At 51.0% G+C, this 16,873-nt stretch overlaps 7 protein-coding genes across 7 annotated transcripts; 4 read left to right on the top strand and 3 right to left on the bottom strand.

The window, feature by feature from the left end:
• On the top strand, positions 1-1,257 carry APUU_51241A (exosome non-catalytic core subunit RRP42; the record flags this gene model as incomplete). The annotated part of the gene is made up of 2 exons (XM_041706327.1): positions 1-564; positions 634-1,257. The coding sequence occupies 2 exons, from the start codon at positions 1-3 to the stop codon at positions 1,255-1,257; spliced, it is 1,188 nt and encodes a 395-aa protein (XP_041558724.1).
• Positions 1,258-1,633: 376 nt separating this feature from the next.
• On the bottom strand, positions 1,634-2,469 carry APUU_51240S (uncharacterized protein; the record flags this gene model as incomplete). The annotated part of the gene is made up of 2 exons (XM_041706326.1): positions 1,634-2,038; positions 2,104-2,469. The coding sequence occupies 2 exons, from the start codon at positions 2,467-2,469 to the stop codon at positions 1,634-1,636; spliced, it is 771 nt and encodes a 256-aa protein (XP_041558723.1).
• Positions 2,470-3,261: 792 nt separating this feature from the next.
• Positions 3,262-4,181, top strand: CYC1 (c-type cytochrome; the record flags this gene model as incomplete). The annotated part of the gene is made up of 4 exons (XM_041706325.1): positions 3,262-3,292; positions 3,754-3,785; positions 3,842-4,000; positions 4,065-4,181. 4 exons carry the CDS (start codon positions 3,262-3,264, stop codon positions 4,179-4,181), a joined length of 339 nt encoding a protein of 112 aa, XP_041558722.1.
• A 1,623-nt stretch (positions 4,182-5,804) lies between these two features.
• Positions 5,805-7,748, top strand: APUU_51238A (uncharacterized protein; the record flags this gene model as incomplete). Its single annotated transcript, XM_041706324.1, has 2 exons — positions 5,805-6,348; positions 6,427-7,748. 2 exons carry the CDS (start codon positions 5,805-5,807, stop codon positions 7,746-7,748), a joined length of 1,866 nt encoding a protein of 621 aa, XP_041558721.1.
• A 1,320-nt stretch (positions 7,749-9,068) lies between these two features.
• On the bottom strand, positions 9,069-9,949 carry grpE (mitochondrial nucleotide exchange factor MGE1; the record flags this gene model as incomplete). Its single annotated transcript, XM_041706323.1, has 3 exons — positions 9,069-9,101; positions 9,161-9,589; positions 9,680-9,949. The coding sequence occupies 3 exons, from the start codon at positions 9,947-9,949 to the stop codon at positions 9,069-9,071; spliced, it is 732 nt and encodes a 243-aa protein (XP_041558720.1).
• Positions 9,950-12,385: 2,436 nt separating this feature from the next.
• Positions 12,386-13,288, top strand: cbpA (putative calcineurin binding protein; the record flags this gene model as incomplete). Its single annotated transcript, XM_041706322.1, has 1 exon — positions 12,386-13,288. The coding sequence occupies one exon, from the start codon at positions 12,386-12,388 to the stop codon at positions 13,286-13,288; it is 903 nt and encodes a 300-aa protein (XP_041558719.1).
• Positions 13,289-13,678: 390 nt separating this feature from the next.
• ATE1 (arginyltransferase) lies at positions 13,679-16,000 on the bottom strand (the record flags this gene model as incomplete). Its single annotated transcript, XM_041706321.1, has 11 exons — positions 13,679-13,804; positions 13,906-14,174; positions 14,256-14,321; positions 14,390-14,487; positions 14,545-14,778; positions 14,832-14,993; positions 15,049-15,171; positions 15,228-15,290; positions 15,344-15,419; positions 15,485-15,529; positions 15,928-16,000. 11 exons carry the CDS (start codon positions 15,998-16,000, stop codon positions 13,679-13,681), a joined length of 1,335 nt encoding a protein of 444 aa, XP_041558718.1.
• Between the last annotated feature and the right edge of the window lie 873 nt (positions 16,001-16,873).

Genomic DNA, 16,873 nt, shown 5'->3' with positions numbered 1-16,873 from the left:
ATGACAGCCCAGCGCCAAGCTTCTTCTGCTTCGCAGACGCCACACATCTCCCCCGCCGAGCTCTCCTACCTCTACACATCGCTCTCCCTCCCAGACACGCCAATCCGGCCGGACGGGCGTTCACCAACCCAGCTCAGGCCTTTGTCAGCAGAGACAGATATTCTACCTGGCACGAACGGCAGTGCGCGAGTCGGTTTCGCAGATGGCACGCAGGCGATTGTGGGCGTAAAGGCAGAGGTGGAGAAGACTGCGCTTGGGGTCCAGGCTCTCGGTCAGGCGCAGCAGCAGGATGAGGGCGGTAGTGATGGGGGTGCTGGTGGGGGTCGCTCTGGGGGTGTTGGAGGGACTTCGGGGCAGGGATCGTGGGTGCAGATGGCGATTGAGATCCCGGGGTTTAGGGACGATGATGCCCTACCGGTTTTCTTGTCGGAGATGATGAGGGAGCCATTGGTGGAATCGGTTTCGGGTGGTGCGAATGGGAATGGGAATGGGGATGAGATGGCGGGAGGGTTGAAGGGGAGGCTTGTGATTAATCGGAGGTGGCATTGGAGGTTGTATATTGATGTGAGTTTTTTCTTTTTTCCCTTTATTAAGTATTTCTGTGGAAGTGTGCTAACTCGCAACGATGTATAGGTCTTGCTACTTTCCCAGCCACTATCTTACCCTCTCCCTCTCTTATCGCTCACGACTCACCTTGCGCTTCTCGCGACGAAGCTGCCGAAGCTGAAATCGAAAGGCGAGGAAGACCCGTTCTTCGACGACGACTGGGATGCCGCTGAATATTTGTACCCGCGGGTCAAATCCACCAAGAGCTCTGTTCCAGGCTCTATCCCGACACATAAAGTTCGACCGCCTGTGACTCTGCTTGTCATCTCCGTCGCAGAGAATATCATCTTCGACCCAAGCCGCGAAGAGATTGCTGTTGCGGACGCCGTGCTCGCAATCTCAATCACCCACGACACTGACTCTGGCCGCTTGAAACTGCTTTCGATCCGGACGGTCGACCCTCCGTCTCGGCTTACGCAACCTGGGATCCCGAACTCAGAGAACGTGGCTACTGTGAGTTCCACGGCTGCCGCGGAGGAGTCTGCTATTATCAATCCTTCTACTGGTGAGGAGGAAGTTTCTGGTGTTTGGAAGCCGAGACGTGGTGGCGTGAAGAGAGTTACTATTGCACGTATGGTAAAGATGGTATTGGAGCAGGGAGGCGTTGGGGAGGAAGTCCTGGAGGGACTTGAGGGGGTGGAGGTTGGATGATTGGTTTGAGAAGGACTCGGCCCTTTACTCTCCGGTACGCATGTTGCACGGTGTGATGCGGAAGCACCCCACGGACAAATACGATTGCAACGCTGTGTCTCAGTCTGCATACGCCGCAATGCGGAAAGCATGAAGACTCTGCATCAAACTCTGTTGAAACAGCAATCGTGAAAGAGTCCGCCATGAGACAAAATATCGTAATGACAATGAACATGTATATACACATAATACATGAGAGATGAGAGAAACATTAGACCAACAGTCTCTTATACTATACATGGCTTTCTACTTAAACCTCGCCCACCAAAAAACTAAGCAAATAGTTGTAAACCCCCTCCGTTACCATCGGTATCCCGGAAGCTCGAGGAAAATCCACCTACCAAATGCCCAACCACTTCTTAACAGGCTTCTTCTTCCCCTCCCAATCAACATACTCTCCCCCACCACGAGCCTGGCCCTGAGCTTCAACGGCAACAGGCGACTGGTCATCAATCTCCGCCTCCTTTCCCTTCTGGCCTTGGTGCTCCTCACTCGGCTCCTCCAATCCATGTGCAACCCGGAACTGTCTCCTCTTCTCCGCATCCTCTACCCGTCTCCTCCTCTTCTCCCGCGTTTCCATGGAGTTATGCTCAACGTGCATCCGGAACACCGAAAGCGCTTGCGAAATTGTATCGATCGGATGAGCAAGAAGACCCGACCAGGGCGGGAGCAAATGCGCAAAGGGACTCGAGTGCTTGAAGTTCGTCGTGAATGTGAATGTTGCGAGACTTGTTAAGACACTCTAGAAGGCATACATATTAGTATACACACAATATAAAATCAAAATAACGTAGACAGAAAACATACCATAGCTATCCAGACATGGATCCACCGACTCGTCAAAAACCGAAACATGACCGTCCCCTCAGGCGGGAACATGTTCGGGTACTGCTTCGTCTTCCGCTCAGCCTCCTCCTTCTCGCTGAATTTGGGGCCCGGGTAGTTGACCACTTTGCCATTTCTGGTCTGGACGACGCGCCGTGCTGGGTGTGATGGCGGGCGGAATTTGTCTGGCTTTTCGAGCACGCGCGGCTTTTGGTCCGAGGCCTTTGTTGATGCGCAGCGACTGTAAGTTCCGGCGGCACGCGGTTTGGACTTGGATAGAGCGAGAAGGGCTCTTGTTGAGGGAACCCCTCGGGGGAGGAGGAATGGAGCGATTGGAGTCGGGGCCATCTTTGGTTATCCCCGGCAATTTGCGCGGTTGGCTTGCTAGAGAACTATGGCTTGCATGGCCTGTGAGGGTATCCTAACTTTTTCGGCGGTAATGAGATCACGTGTTTGGCCCTTCTCAGGTGTCGAGGCGACAAGGCGACAAGGTTTTAAGGCATAAACTCAACACTGGGTCAGGCATCAGGCCACTTCGGAGTCGGACCAAGGCCGGATGAGCGGCAAAAACTCGCCATGTGTTCGGCGAATAACCGGGTGCGAATTTGTTATTACAACAAGGATTCTATCCACCAGATCCGGAGTGTTGTTCTTTCAAGTTTCTATGAGCTGGAATGAGATCATACCATGACAGCATGCGCCTGATCAACAAATCGACAACTCTAGTAGTGCTTCTAGGTAGACTAGGTGGAATGTCACACTACAAACACAATTATACAAAAATCCTCTATACAAAGGCCACCAAGTAAATCTGTAACGTTGAGAGAACGAAAATGCGCTCATCAAGGCACATGCGGTCTTGATCTGGGATTGCGGTGACCGAATTTCTGTCCCGGCAGTGCCCGTTACGAGCTGAATCATCTGCGCTATGATTGGTTGTCGCGGGATCACGGGAGGCGTCGGGGGCAAGTCGCTCCCAGCTCTACAAATTCCCTCTCCAAGTTTTTTTCCTTTCGGCCAGCTTGCTTGACTTTTCTTCCATTGTCTCTCACTCTCATCTGTTACAAGTCTCTGTACTATACTACTTCACTTCTCTACCTCTCTTCTTTCCTTTAATCCTCTTCATTTTTATTATTCACAATGGCCAAGGGCGGTGACTCCTTTGCTCCTGGTAAGTTACTTCCTTTATCGCCAATTCGTTCCTTTGCTCTGGATTCAATTGCGCTGCTGCTGTTAAGTGGCATCTATTGGATGCTCTATCAGAGTGGCGTCTGCGACATGGTGGAATAGTGAAATAGAAGGCGGTTGAAAGGTCAATCAATATTGGGCGTCTTATGAGCGCTCTTCACAAGCACAAGTCCTTGAATTTCAACAGAGAGATTTAATATTTCGCATTCTCTCCTTCGACATATTGGTCGCCAGTGAAGCAATTAAATCGTCGCTTGTTTCAACTGCCTCTCGCAACTTGGACGTTTTAATTGCCGATCGCGAACATTTGACTTGAAATCGTGCCCATCATGACCAGCTTCGATGCCTACTGTTTCACTACCACTCTCAGCATGCGCGAACTTGAGCTAGAAGAACTGGAGAAAACGAAGGCAAAACAGAATGCTAATCAGCAGTTTTCTCCAGGTGACTCTAAGAAGGGTGCCAAGCTCTTCGAGGTCAGTTCCCTTGCCAACTCCACTCATCATAAAGGTAGAAAGCTAACTAGAAATAGACTCGCTGCAAGCAGTGCCACACCGTCGAGAGCGGTGGTGCCAACAAGATCGGCCCCAACCTCTTTGGCCTCTTCGGCCGTAAGACCGGTGAGGTCGAGGGCTATTCCTACACCGATGCCAACAAGCAGGCCGGTGTGACCTGGGACGAGAACACTCTGGTACGTGCCAATATAGTCGCTTTTAATTCGAGTCGCGATTGCTAATGCGGTATTCGCCAAACAGTTCAAGTACCTCGAGAACCCCAAGAAGTTCATCCCCGGTACCAAGATGGCCTTCGGTGGTCTCAAGAAGGGCAAGGAGCGCAACGACCTCATCACGTATGTTTCGCTACCCATCTGACGATGAAGGAGCTTCTACTAACAAGCTACTTAATAGCTACCTCAAGGAGAACACCGCTTAAACGTTTCGCTATTAGACGACATAAAAAACACCCACCTGTGGGGGAAGCCGGGTCTCCGGCTAGCTGGCAGGCGGGCACTGTAACACTACTACAAACTTTTAGACCTGGTTTTGATTGCGTCGGGACGTTGTGGATATCATAGAATCTTGTTTCCTTCGCCGCCGTGTCTATTTTCGATATTCCCTCGGTTTCCTTTTTCCTACAATGGACGGTCATGTTTTCTTCAGCTTTTGTGTATCATGGTTTAACTTTTAGGTCGCGCGGCCATAATGAATAAAAGAGTCTCCTCTCATGACAATTACTCCCTTCCATTCGCTGTTCTAACACCTAACTCGCCACTCCGTTCCAAGTTCATCTATTTTTAACCCGCCGGCTCCGGCTTCGTCATGTCACGTGGCACTGGTTATCACGTGGCACGGCGTTCCTGGAGGTTCACTGTTATCGGCGATAAGACAATGCACTTATCAGTCTGGGCTCTGGAGGATCAAAGGTGACGACAAGCAGTTCTTCTCAACGCTGCTGCTTGACTAAGTTGCCCAATGATGCGTTGACAGGAGCGATGGACGATCTGCGCAGGTTGTCGAAGCATGGATGCTCGATTGGCTGGGACTGGAGGGCGTTCCTCCAAGCAGACTCCTGCCGCCTCTGGACAAAGTCTAAGAGAGAACCTTGGGGGTTTATGATTCGTGGATCACACAGTCCAGGACCCCCAAGCCGTCACTGACCTATGCACGGAGCAGGCCGGCTCATTCGAAGCCCGCTCAGTTCAGTTGGCAGCGTGGCGGCACATGACCCCTCTCTCACAGCCCACCTTCGATTGGCCCAGCCTCCTGCTTCTGCGCCCCCTCCATAAATGCCCCAGCACACCACAGTTCTCGACCTGGTGAACCTGGTCCAGGACAAGAGTCAAGGCAGACTGATCCAGGGCGCATGCGAGGGGAACCCTCCTTCCTGTCAGACATCGTCGATTATTCGCTTTCCCGCATTTTTCCAGGATATTGGATGAAACACAGGCTACTCAGGCTGGGCCGGACTCGGGTGTCTAGCCAGACTGCACTAACGTGGACAACAGACTTGAAACACAATCGCTGAGAAGAATTCCAGTTCCTACCTATATACCGTCTAATGCAAATCGTTTGTAACTCTCCTCTGTCTCTCTCTACGGTATTCGTGCGCGCCTGTGACTTGTCAGCCTGCCTCCCCAGTCCTCAGGCATCAAGGGCATTCGGGGATCGACTTGTCCCTCCCGCCGTCGCATTCCTCAACTCCTGCGCTGGTCTTCTGCAGCTTTCTTCTAGTCTGCCATTGTCCTTATCTTTTTATCTGCTCTGTACTCTTTCCCCGCTACTCTGTCCTGCTGGACTCGACTTACTTCTCCTGCATCTCCCCCACCTCCATCCTACTAGTCTCACCAATCTATACGTTAGCGCCCTTCGCGAACCTCCTGCCCCCCTCCCTTCTTGAACCACCAACTCAGGCGGTTTAGAAGTGATTTCCGGGAAGATTGAACCCTGGAACTGGCCCTACAACTCCAGAACCCCGCGCGCGCAACGCCGTCCATCATGCTGGACGAGCTGGACACCGTCTTTGACGATCATCCGTCACTGGACGCTTCGCTCGAGGACTTCGAGAACACTAGCAACTCACATCGTTCACCTGTCTTTGGTCTTCCGTCACAGCACTCAGGTTTTAGGTCGGAGGAATCGGACGTCGAGGATGAAGATGCAACACCAGTTGGCGAGCGCTGGTCACCTCCCGGCTTTCGAAGGTATGATTATGTCCCCGGTAGCGGGTGGTATCGGCACCAGCCCTACTCGCGCAAGGTCGACCACGAGCGATTCGGGCTAAAACCGACCGTGGGACTCAGCCCATCGCAGTCGCGTGAACCCAGTCCACAATATGAAGATGCGCCTGAGGCCCCTATGGGAGGGCATCGCGGCCACTCCACCGAAACAGGGGATGTCACCGTCGCCGCCAATGTACCATTGCCGTCAGAGGCAGATTCACCATTGAAGGGCCGATCGCCCAGTCCAGTGCGAGTGCCTGTACGGCCTAACTCTGATGATGAGCCACTGGAATTCAAACCCGAAAGTAACATAAGCAATTGTAGGCATCTCTTGGTTTGATTACCCTGTCCAGCTTGCTGGCGCGGGATACACTAACATTTGGATCTCTCTCTTAAAGATATCAGATTCGCTGTGCGTGCAGAAGTTCAACATCGAGAACCTTTCGTCGCATTCTTTACTTACCTGCGGTCCAAGGTCGATCGCATCACTAGCTCGAAATCCAACACCACCCTGACCGTCTTGATTGCACTAGTGTCCATCGCATTCATGCGCACCATGTTCATGCCGAGTATTCCATCGGCAATTCCAGACCTCGTGAAACTATCGAGCTTTGCGCGCTCATTCGAGCCGCTTATTCATTACTCCGAGAATGGCGTACAGCAGATTGGGACATTACAAGAGACTGGTGTGGCCGTCTGGGATCTCAGCGAGTCGGTGCGCGGGACCAATATGACCAGCGCACCCATCATAGTGCGACAACTTGATGAACTGTCCGAATCACTCAAGTCGCTCTCCCTAGAGCTGACGCGCTTCTTCGCCAATGTCGACGCGGATGTCGATTCGATCCTCCTAGTCATGGATTGGGCCAAACGTGAATTGGAGACCTTGTCGTCGCAGCCGCCAAGTAGCTTACCGTCCATTATGTTTGATAATATGCAAGACCTCCTGTCACGGCTCGGTACCCTCGAGCATGTCACAGGCGCAAGTGGTGATACTACAGGCAGCGAGCTCACTTCAACAACTCCCACGACGTTTGGGACGATCGTGACGGCCATATTCGGCCAGACCTCGGCCCAGCGCACTCGCACGACCCTAACGCGGACTTTCACTGAGTTTCTTTCCGTGCTAGAAGAGTCCATCGAAGGCGAGCTAACACATTCGACGGCCCTGTTCGCGCTATTTGAGTCCATCGACCGCCAGTTCCTTAATCTCCAGCGCACGGTCGTTCGCGAATCCGATGCGCAGGAGCGCGCCGAGGGTGAAATGCTCAGCTCCCTTTGGACTCGCGTGCTCGGCCCTGACGCTGCAATCGTGCGCAAATATGAAAAAAACAAGCGCCTGTTAGCAAACGTCCGCAGCCGAACTGTTGCAAATAAACATCTCCTCATGGACCACCGTGGCCGCCTCCTTACCCTTAAAGTGAACCTCGAGACATTACGGCGCAAACTCGTCAGCCCGCTAGTCCGGCGCAATGATTCCGTGAGTTTCGCCGGTTCCATTGACTCGGGGAGCAACGGCCGAACACTCGGTCCGGTTGAAGCAGTGATAGAGGGCCAAATCCGTGGTCTGGAAGGGACATATGAATACCTTCGTTCCGTGCGAGAGAAGCAAAAGGCCAAGCTCATGGAGATGGTGTATGGTGCAGGTCGCAAAATTCCACCAGCCAATTCTCTACCCGCCGATGTGTCCGATGATGCAGACTTGATAGATGGTGCATGATACGTCTTTTCCTATCGAAATTCTTCCCTCTCTTTTATTCCGCTTTAATCCTCACTTCGCCTCTCTTTCTTCGAACCTCTGTTCTCTGTGCATCATACATCGGTCCCGGCGTTATCATTCGGCCTATACTGGGTTTGCTACTGGTACTTGGGCTGGACTGCGTTCAATGTTCTTGGCATATAATTCTTTACATACGCATACATCGTCCCTACATACATATACCCATCTCACCCTACACCTGTTCCTGGCATCTAGCAGAGTCTAGTGGACCAGAGATCGGATAAGCACGTGGGAGACTACCAACTCACCCCGTCATCGCTTCTTTTCCTTTCCATTCATCATTCATCGGCGAACAAGGCGAGATAAAGGCCGGGCAAGGCAAGCAAAAGCAAAGCGATAGACAGCTGGAGCTTTTTTTCTTCTTCCATTCGATTTCATCTCCGTTCTACCCTGTCCTTTTTCTCTCCGCTCTTTTGTTCATCATTGATTCACTAGTTAACTTGGTGTAACTGACCAGTTCATGTTCATACTCGGGGTTTCCTTTTTTTTTTTTTTTTTCTTTTTTTTGCTTTCCCCTTCTTTACGATTCCTCGCTGTGTTTATTTCGTTTCGTTTCATTCCGCTTCAGTTTGGCTCGGTTGGTTCTTCTTCTTTTTTTCAATGGGCATATATGGTGTCTTGCGGTAGGTTGGCTAGACGATTGATCTAATCTAATCTACTACGTACGTACTTGAATAACCTCTACGTGCTATTCTCGCTTGAAGATAATAGAATTCCTATGTACAGAGTAGTTTTCAGGATATTACTTATAAAAGGTTATGATTCGGTACCATGTTTCTATCCTATGTAAGAAACGAAGCTAAATATCCCTACGCCTGTCTCTGCTAAAACAGGGGCGAAAGATGATCATGTACATATACCTGAAACATCCAAGCCAATGGATTCCCGTTAACGATTTCAAGATACAAAAAAAGGGAGAAAAAAGGACAAGACCAATCGAGTCAAATATTATGAGTAGTATACATGAGGTGGGAGATTGTGAGAAATAATTATCAAACATAACGCCATGATGAAGACCTCTAGGGTAAATGATATCGAAAGGAAGACAGTCCGGACGCCCCCAATCGTACGAAATGGTGTATCATACATATGCATTCATAGACAGAATAGACGACCATCCAGGGAGCATAAAGGTAGATGATTGAGTAGGCGCCGTAAATTTGAGAGGGTGTAATAAATTTCCGTGGCCGAGTAGGGCATATTTTTTTATATACTGTACAGAGAAGGTAGGTGTCGAGGGCGGGTAGGGAGCGTGGCCATTTAGTTGTTCTTCACAACACCAACCTTGGCAGCCTAAACAAGGGGTCAGCATCCTGATATTTACAATGACAATTAATATATTGGGAACTCACTCTTAGGATACGGCCATTCAGCGTGAAACCCTTGGTTTGAGCGTGAATGATGTCGCCGTCTTCCTTGCCCTCAGCCTTGGTCATGAATGTGGCCTCATGAATATTAGGGTTGAACTTCTGGGCTTTGCCATCCTCAGTGAGATCAGCAGGGTCAAATCTTTGCAGGCCGTGCTTCTGTAGAGTGTTCATCAGGATATGCTGGGTCATCTTAAGACCATCGACGAGATCTAGGAGATCCTTGTTCTCTTCGGTCTTGGTGGCGGAGAGCTTATCCGATGGGACGGCAAGGAGAGCACGGTCGAAGTTGTCAATACTTTCAAGAAGGTCGACGGCGAACCGTTGGATTGCGAAGTTGCGTGCGTTCTCCATATCCCGCTTGGTGCGTTCCTGGAGGTTGAGGAAGTCTGCAACGGATCGGACATATTTGTCCTGTTACGAGAAGGTCAGCTCCATGATTCTTCAAGTGATAAATAGAAGGAGCCATTGAATATAGAGTAATTGCATGTCTGGGGAATTTACCTTGAGATCAACGACCTCTTTGCGCTTCTCTTCTAATTCCTTGGTGACCGGGTCCTCGGCAGCCTCTGATTCTGCCCCATTTTCCTTCTTATCCTTGTCGCCATTCTCTGTAGAGTAGCACCGCGCAGTAGGGAAACCAGCGAAGGGGCGGAGGAGCTGTGGTTGGGCCTGCGATATCCGACGGACGGCCAGCGGCGTTGTGGACGCGGAGCGGACGGAGAGCAAAGACCGAGAGGCCTGAGCTTGTCTGAGGAGGGTTCGCTTGAACATTGTGAAAATTAGGTGTAGTTTAGGAATTAATCAAATCGAGATGCAGAGAAACGTGAAGAGGTGATGGTTGGAGACTCTAGGAACACCCGGCATCATCGCAGAAAATCTAAAAGCTTCCCACATCACCTGACTGCCAAGCTGCCAGCCAAGCTGCAAAGGAAAAACAACCGGCCGAGTTATACCGAAGGACAAGCATCTTTCTTAAATTTCGAGAGCAGGGATCGATGTCTCTAAGAAATCGGAGTGCCTATGAATGGTGTTACCCTAGAAAATACCCTGGTCGTGCTGCGAAATGGACCTCTCAATGCATGCTCTGCTTCTTAGATCCCGGGTTCTGTCCCGAGTAAAGGGACACGTGAGCCCCAGTATGACAAACAGAAACTCATGCAGCGATGAGTTATTATGTTACAATAATTGAGACGACGTTTACAGAGTGGACCTAGAGACAGCTCGTCGCAGTCAGGCTCATGTCTGATATCAGACGCTGATAGCTTTGTTTAATTGGGGTCCGCGATGAAGGCGCAAGAACTGAAGTATGGCGCCTCGTCAACATCTCGTGCCAATGCGGATGAAATCATCCAAATATAAAAGGCTTAAGACTCCAAAAGGTCTCGTGAAGAAGTATTACGTTCAGACAAGATGCCTGTTATTCAGGAGAATCGTGGTACTGCCGATGGTCAAGGTTAACGCAAACGCTCGATTCAGCCCACGGTAGCTTAGGTAGATGGCGTTCTGGCACCACGTAGTTTTGTTGACCAGGGCGATAGAAATGGGATGGTTTGCGCCCTACTCGTATTTCCCCAGGCTTATCTTGACGGGGTTATATCTTAACCAAGCAGCATTGAGCGCCAGGCGTAATCTAGAGGTGAAATATACCGGATACGGGTGTAAGCTGCACGAACCTACTGCAGGAATCACCCTACCGGATTATCAATCAAGCGTATTTGAGAAGAGCACCATGATGCGCGGATGGACCTCCGCGAATGGGTGCGGAGTGGCTATGTCAGAACCACCAGCCTGGGAGGCTAGGCGAGGCCGAATTGCTGCCAAGCCCGCGTTTTCCGGGGTGTGGCACTGAAGCTGAAGAAATGATAAGGACAAGTCGAAGTAAACAAGGCTGAGACATTGCCGGCTGTGGACACTGGGAGTCACATTATTGAGACGAGGCACATTGGAGCAGCTCAACACAGGAGGAGGCATTGGCAGTCCCGTGACTCCCACGCCACATGGATAAGTTCAACAACGAATGCAGGGAGGGAAGGTTATAAGAGCTTGGCGGAGCATAATTCTCGGGGGGTGGGAAGAGTGCTGAGCCACAAGGAATGAAGGAGCCTGTTGCGAAATGCGAATGAAGCTGGCCGTGGGCCGGATGAAGCAGTAGGGAGGTATCAGCCACAATTAGGTAGATCATAATCCGTCAATTCACAAGTCCAGCACGTACTCCGTATGCGGATTGCGGATCTCTCCGGCGACTCCGCCAGCAGCGGAGCAATTAGCAAACGACGCGTTTGTGTTTAACTTTCTTCAATTCTTGTCTCTTAAGCTATCGGTCGCAGCTCCGCCGACTTGCCGGGGGGCGGAGTTGTATGGAGCGTGGCCTTGGGGAGTATGTCGTCAGCCAGGGACAACTGTGGAGGGTTGGCAACTGTATCAGCAGTAATCAGAATAGACCATAGAGGCTTAGAGGCATAAAATAGTATCTTTTATGATGCTGCCTATGGCGTTGACGAGGCAATCGGCGGAATTGCTATGCAGAGGCTCGGGTCTATACAGGCAGAGTCAGCCATGAGCCAACACAGCACAAGGCCGACGACGATGCTCTGTAGGCCGAATTCACAGCCGTCCAGGGCCCCGTAATACTCCAACTCTCATAATTCGATCTAAATGAGTAGATCAGATCCGCGAGTCTGTGACAGAATCTACTCCGTATTACAAGTGGCAATCAGAAGACACTCCGTGGCGACTGGCGACAAGTTAGAGCACTGCGATCGAAAAGGGCGAGACTCGATCTTCAGGAACAGTATCCGGGACCCGGCCGCGTCTGTTGGAGGAGAATTCAGAGGAAAAGCCGGTTCGTCTGTCTCATAGGCCAAGATCATGGCAGTGCAGAGTGGGAGACTGGGAGAAACCCACCGCGTGCGTCGACTCCGTCCGGTGTACGCCGTCAGGAGGCGCAGCATCGCCTCCCACCGAACACGGAAAAAACAATCAAAATTGTGAACAAGGCCAGACGTCTATAAAGGAAGCATCTCTTGATCTTCAGTTGTGGATTCAATCTTGTCTCAGCTATTTCAAACACACAGCACATCTTGCTCTTGTGGCGACTGCTGCAACTACTTAACAGCATCCTCCGCCTCCCCTCCATCTCGCTGCAACTCTCCTCCATCCCACCTCCTAATTCCTCTCCTCTTCGCCTTACGCCCAACAACCGACAAAATGACAGGCACGCTATCCCCGCAATCTGTCCCTTCATCGCCTTCTTTCCAGGCCAACCGCTCCGCGCGCTCCTCCTCCCACAAACCGTCTCTCTCTATCGACCTCTCCAGCCTCCCACCGCTCTCTCAGCCATCACCACCAACCAACACCCTCCTGATCACCGACCTCAACGACCTCTACCTCTTCCAACCTTCGTCTCTCTCCACCATCCGCGCACAAATTGAGTCTATCGCGCCCCTCAACTCCTTTTCCCCGCTTCCCTCGTTCCGCCGTATCGTCTGCTCCTTTAGAAACGAAGACGATGCAATCCGCGTCCGCAAGCTCCTTGACCGCGAAAGCCTCCTTAACCGGGAAGTCCGCACAAAGATCTACTTCGGCGAGCCAACGCCTCTTCTAGAAACCGACGAGACTGGCACCGGCATCAAGCACAAGCTCCTCGAGGCCCCCCAGGTTGACAAGCTCTTCTTCATCAGCCCGCCGCCCTCGCCACCCCACGGATGGGTTATGCGCACAGAGGACCCCCCGAACAAGGAAGTCCACGCTAGCGATCTCGCCCAGGCCCTCGCGATGCTGAAGACCGAGCAGTCGTCAACCGCAACTCCCGCCGTTGGCAACATCTACTCCACCGGCTCGTCCCAACAGCAGACTGACCCGGATACCCCAATGTCTCTCTCATCCGATAAGCGAACTGGAAGCTGGCCTCTGTCTCAGCAGCGGAGCAGGAGCAGCACCCTCATTTACAACCCCGGGGAGCACGGTGGTAGCCCAAATCTCCCTGCCGTCATGGTCGAAGATACAACAGCCGACCCAGATGACATGGACGTGGAGATGAGCCCTCTTGATATGCCGAAGCAGACACCACCTTTTAAGACTTCTCGTCCTCCCGTCGAGCTGATGATCTAATTTGATCTCAAACTGCATCTGTCTTCGAATTTTATTACTCTGATATCTCTTTCTTATTTTGCGTTTCCTTGGGTCTTGGCTGCATTTTAGCGCTTGAATTCGGGGTTTTGTATGGGATCATGGTTGTTGTCTTTACTCCGATTCTTCGTGGATGCGGCTCTTTATTTGTTGCAATTTCTCTCCATTTTCAACAAATCATTGCTCGGCGTTGTGGTGGGATTATCAAATAGTGGCTATGGTAATGGATCATTTGTGGTTAACAACTCATATACGATGAACATAAAAAATATGTTTTAATCTTATCATATCATTCAAGAACCCCAACTGGTAGTCGTAGCTCCTCCGATAGATCGGGCAATGGCTTAATTCCAGTAAATATTTAAACCCAAATTAATCAAATAACGCCACCGCACTGTCCCTCACTACAGCAGGGCCCAGGGTCGCAGCTAACTCTGCTACGATCCCTTTAATCGACTGAGGCTCATCAACCGGCATAGTCTCCCACCCAACTAGGTCCTGTAGTTCATCCCCATCGTCAGCTCATTAATTACAATAGCCGAAACGCTTAATATAACAGAACTAGAGTTATTAACGATAAGAATAGGAATGAGACTTACAGCCATATGAACAAATGACCCGTGAACGACTAACGGCCAGCTTCCTAGATCCAGATTCTTGATTTCCTCCACAGTAAGGACACCCGGCATGTGCAGGGCGAAGAGTGAGACCTCTTCGTCGTTTATCTCGGCTTCGGCATTGGCTTCAGCTTCGGCGTTCGCACCGGTTTCGGCATTCTTGCGGTCTCGCGAGAGCGAGACGTAGGGTCGGGAATTGAGCTTTGTGGTTAGTTCGCCGTCTAGGGGGTCCCAATTGTGGGATTCGGGGTCTGGGGTTAAACGGGGTTAGCTCAGGTTACGAGAGTGACAGGTTGGTTGTGGTCGAGAATGTCAGTCGGAAAGAAACGTACCTAGGATGTATTGGGGTCGGAAGGAGCCCTTGTAGCGCATCTTTTGACAGGAGTGGATGTAATATCCTGGGAAAATAAGAATCATGGTATTAGCAAGTGGGGTTTCCATTGGTGTTGTGTGAGAGTGTGCGAACCCATGTAGTAATATCCATAGCCTTCTTCGATTGAGAGACCTATTTCTCTCATTGCGCTGAGCTTGCCGAATTCCCAATGCTCATAATCCGGGTCGTAGCTTTGCATGTCTGTTAGGTTTTGGTTACAGTGGTCAAGCTGTTGAAAAGAGACTCACAAGAGGTAAACAGAGCTGATGCCAGTGGGCATCAGGTCAAGGACAGCAACGGCTATCAACTTCCCGTCGAGCCGGTAGCATTGGTGCCAGGATCCTAATCTGCGCTGTCCGTCTTGTGCATTTGGTTCGGTCCGCTTAAGGCCTGAGCAAAGGAACCGCTTGAAGTCTTTTGTTTGCCATTTGGAGACATCTTCCTTGTGAACCTTCGTCTGGTACTTGCGGAATAACTCGAATCTGACAGAGGTGTAAGTATAGAGTCGGAATAGCCCAGTGTACTCGCTGCTTACTTTGCCTGGGAAACTGTGTCACCTTCTATGTTGATCTCGAACCGATGGGCCGGTTCCAACGGTTTCTTTGTCTTTGGGTCAATGGGCCGCTTGACGTTATTGTACTCAACTCCATGAACGGCATCAATGAGATCGAAGTTGCATTTGTGATGCTTCTTCTGTCTACCATGAAAGTGAGCTCACAATGCACCGCAATATAGAAAACTGGCGCGCTTACCCCCGAGATTTCGGACAGAGATATGCAGCTCTGCGAATGTAGTCAGGTCCCAAGACGAACTTGTTCCAGCGGTTGATTGCCTTTCGTTGATCTCTTCTTGGTTTGTAGGCCGAGGCTTCGAGCCTGGGCTAATTAGTGTCATCCGAATGAAGTCGGTAGGGCAACCACCAAGAAAATACCTCATGGTATAGTGAGGACAGCATGACCGCTGCAGGTTCTGCTTGTAGTACAAGGTGCCGGACCTATGCGAGGATCAGAAGAGTGCACCCGCGTTCGCAACTGGATTCGGTCTGACCTTCTCCATCCCCGGTTGACGAGTTCTTCATAGTGTCCTGGACGCACCGAGACGGAGCTAGCGTAGTATGAAGCACCTACGAGGTATGCGCTTTTAGCAAACAAACTCAAGGCTGCAAGGTGGGGCTACAAGGCGACTGACTCCCATTATCCGATTTACAGTATCCGCACGAGTTGCGTTGGTAACCTGGAATGATATATTGGTCAGAGCGCTGCTGGCAGCGACGATGATCATGAAGGGTCCATCATCTTTAGTCACGACGAGTAGTCAACGATCCGGGAAGGGGAACAGGATTGGGCACGGAGAGACCGCGATGCCGAGGACAGATGGTGGAAAGGGTGTAAAAAAAAAAAAAAAAATATTAAATAAATAAATGATAATACAAATACACGAGAACAGCAAGGAAACGACCGGGATGATCAGGCATTGCAAAGTGGCAGCATCAGATGGGAGATGAGGGGCAGGGTGAGAGACTCATACATCATGAGGGGCAGAGCAAGCTGTCTCTCCACGCGGAAAAGAAATAAACTAGGACCAATGGCCATTGCACGGGGAAGGGCAGTGTGTTGTGACTGGCTACTCACCGAGGGGTCGGAACAGCGACAACTGCCTGGCTCGTTCGGCGTCAATCGGTGCTCTCGGATCAGAGGGTTCCATGGCGTGGTTGCTGCGAGGCAGAGAGGGCACAACGATGGAGATTGGAGCTTGGAGTTCGGGCGTTATTATTGCCTGCGCTCAAGGCGGAAAAGGAAGAAAACAAGGAAGTATCGGGCTGGACGCGAGTGTTGATCAAGAAACAAGGCCACGATGGAGCTCGCGGGGAGATGAGAAGGACAGATAACTGTGGATGGCGAACACTGGCAGCTCGGAGCTGTTCACTGTTCAGCTGAGAGGTGTCGAGTCCAATGTCTCCAGTGGATGCTCGGCTTCATACAGTCAATTCAGAAAGTACATAATCATCACTACTCAGTTAAGTAGTACGCGATGCTATCTTACATTCAGCCCAGCTCCTCGTATCGACGCCTGATGCTTCTAGAAAACGACTGAGCCAGCTCTCCCCTGTCAGTCGTTGTATGCATGTCCGGTTCGTCCTGGTCCAATCTGCGCGTCTGGATATTCTTTTGCCACCAAATACGCTCCAAGAGATTGACGATGCCAGCATTGACATGCAGGAATGCGTATGGGCCAACATTATTCAACTACGTAGTGAATGTTCACGACACCACCAGATCCGTCCGTTGAGACAGCACTAGCACACTGGATTCCTCTGGCAGGAAATGTACCCCGTACGGTATCGTTTGCCCTGGTACGGAAGGGCCCCGTTACAATACCTGTTCGGGCATTTCAAGGTACCGTCCTCCCAGCACTCGACCAATTTCTCTTTCTGTTCTCGGAGTTCTGCTTTTCGACTGGTTATTCTTAGACCCCCCTGATTATTCCTCGTCGCGGTCTGATGAATGTGAGCACTGACGTCTGAGGGGAGATCTGTTGATCCAGGCGATCGACTCCAAAGTACTTTACGCCTGAGCT

This window comes from Aspergillus puulaauensis, chromosome 5 (genome assembly GCF_016861865.1).
Source record: "Aspergillus puulaauensis MK2 DNA, chromosome 5, nearly complete sequence".
Taxonomy (NCBI): domain Eukaryota; kingdom Fungi; phylum Ascomycota; class Eurotiomycetes; order Eurotiales; family Aspergillaceae; genus Aspergillus; species Aspergillus puulaauensis.
The sequence above is the reverse complement of the archived record's forward strand: the minus strand, read 5'-3'. Positions and strand labels throughout refer to the sequence as shown.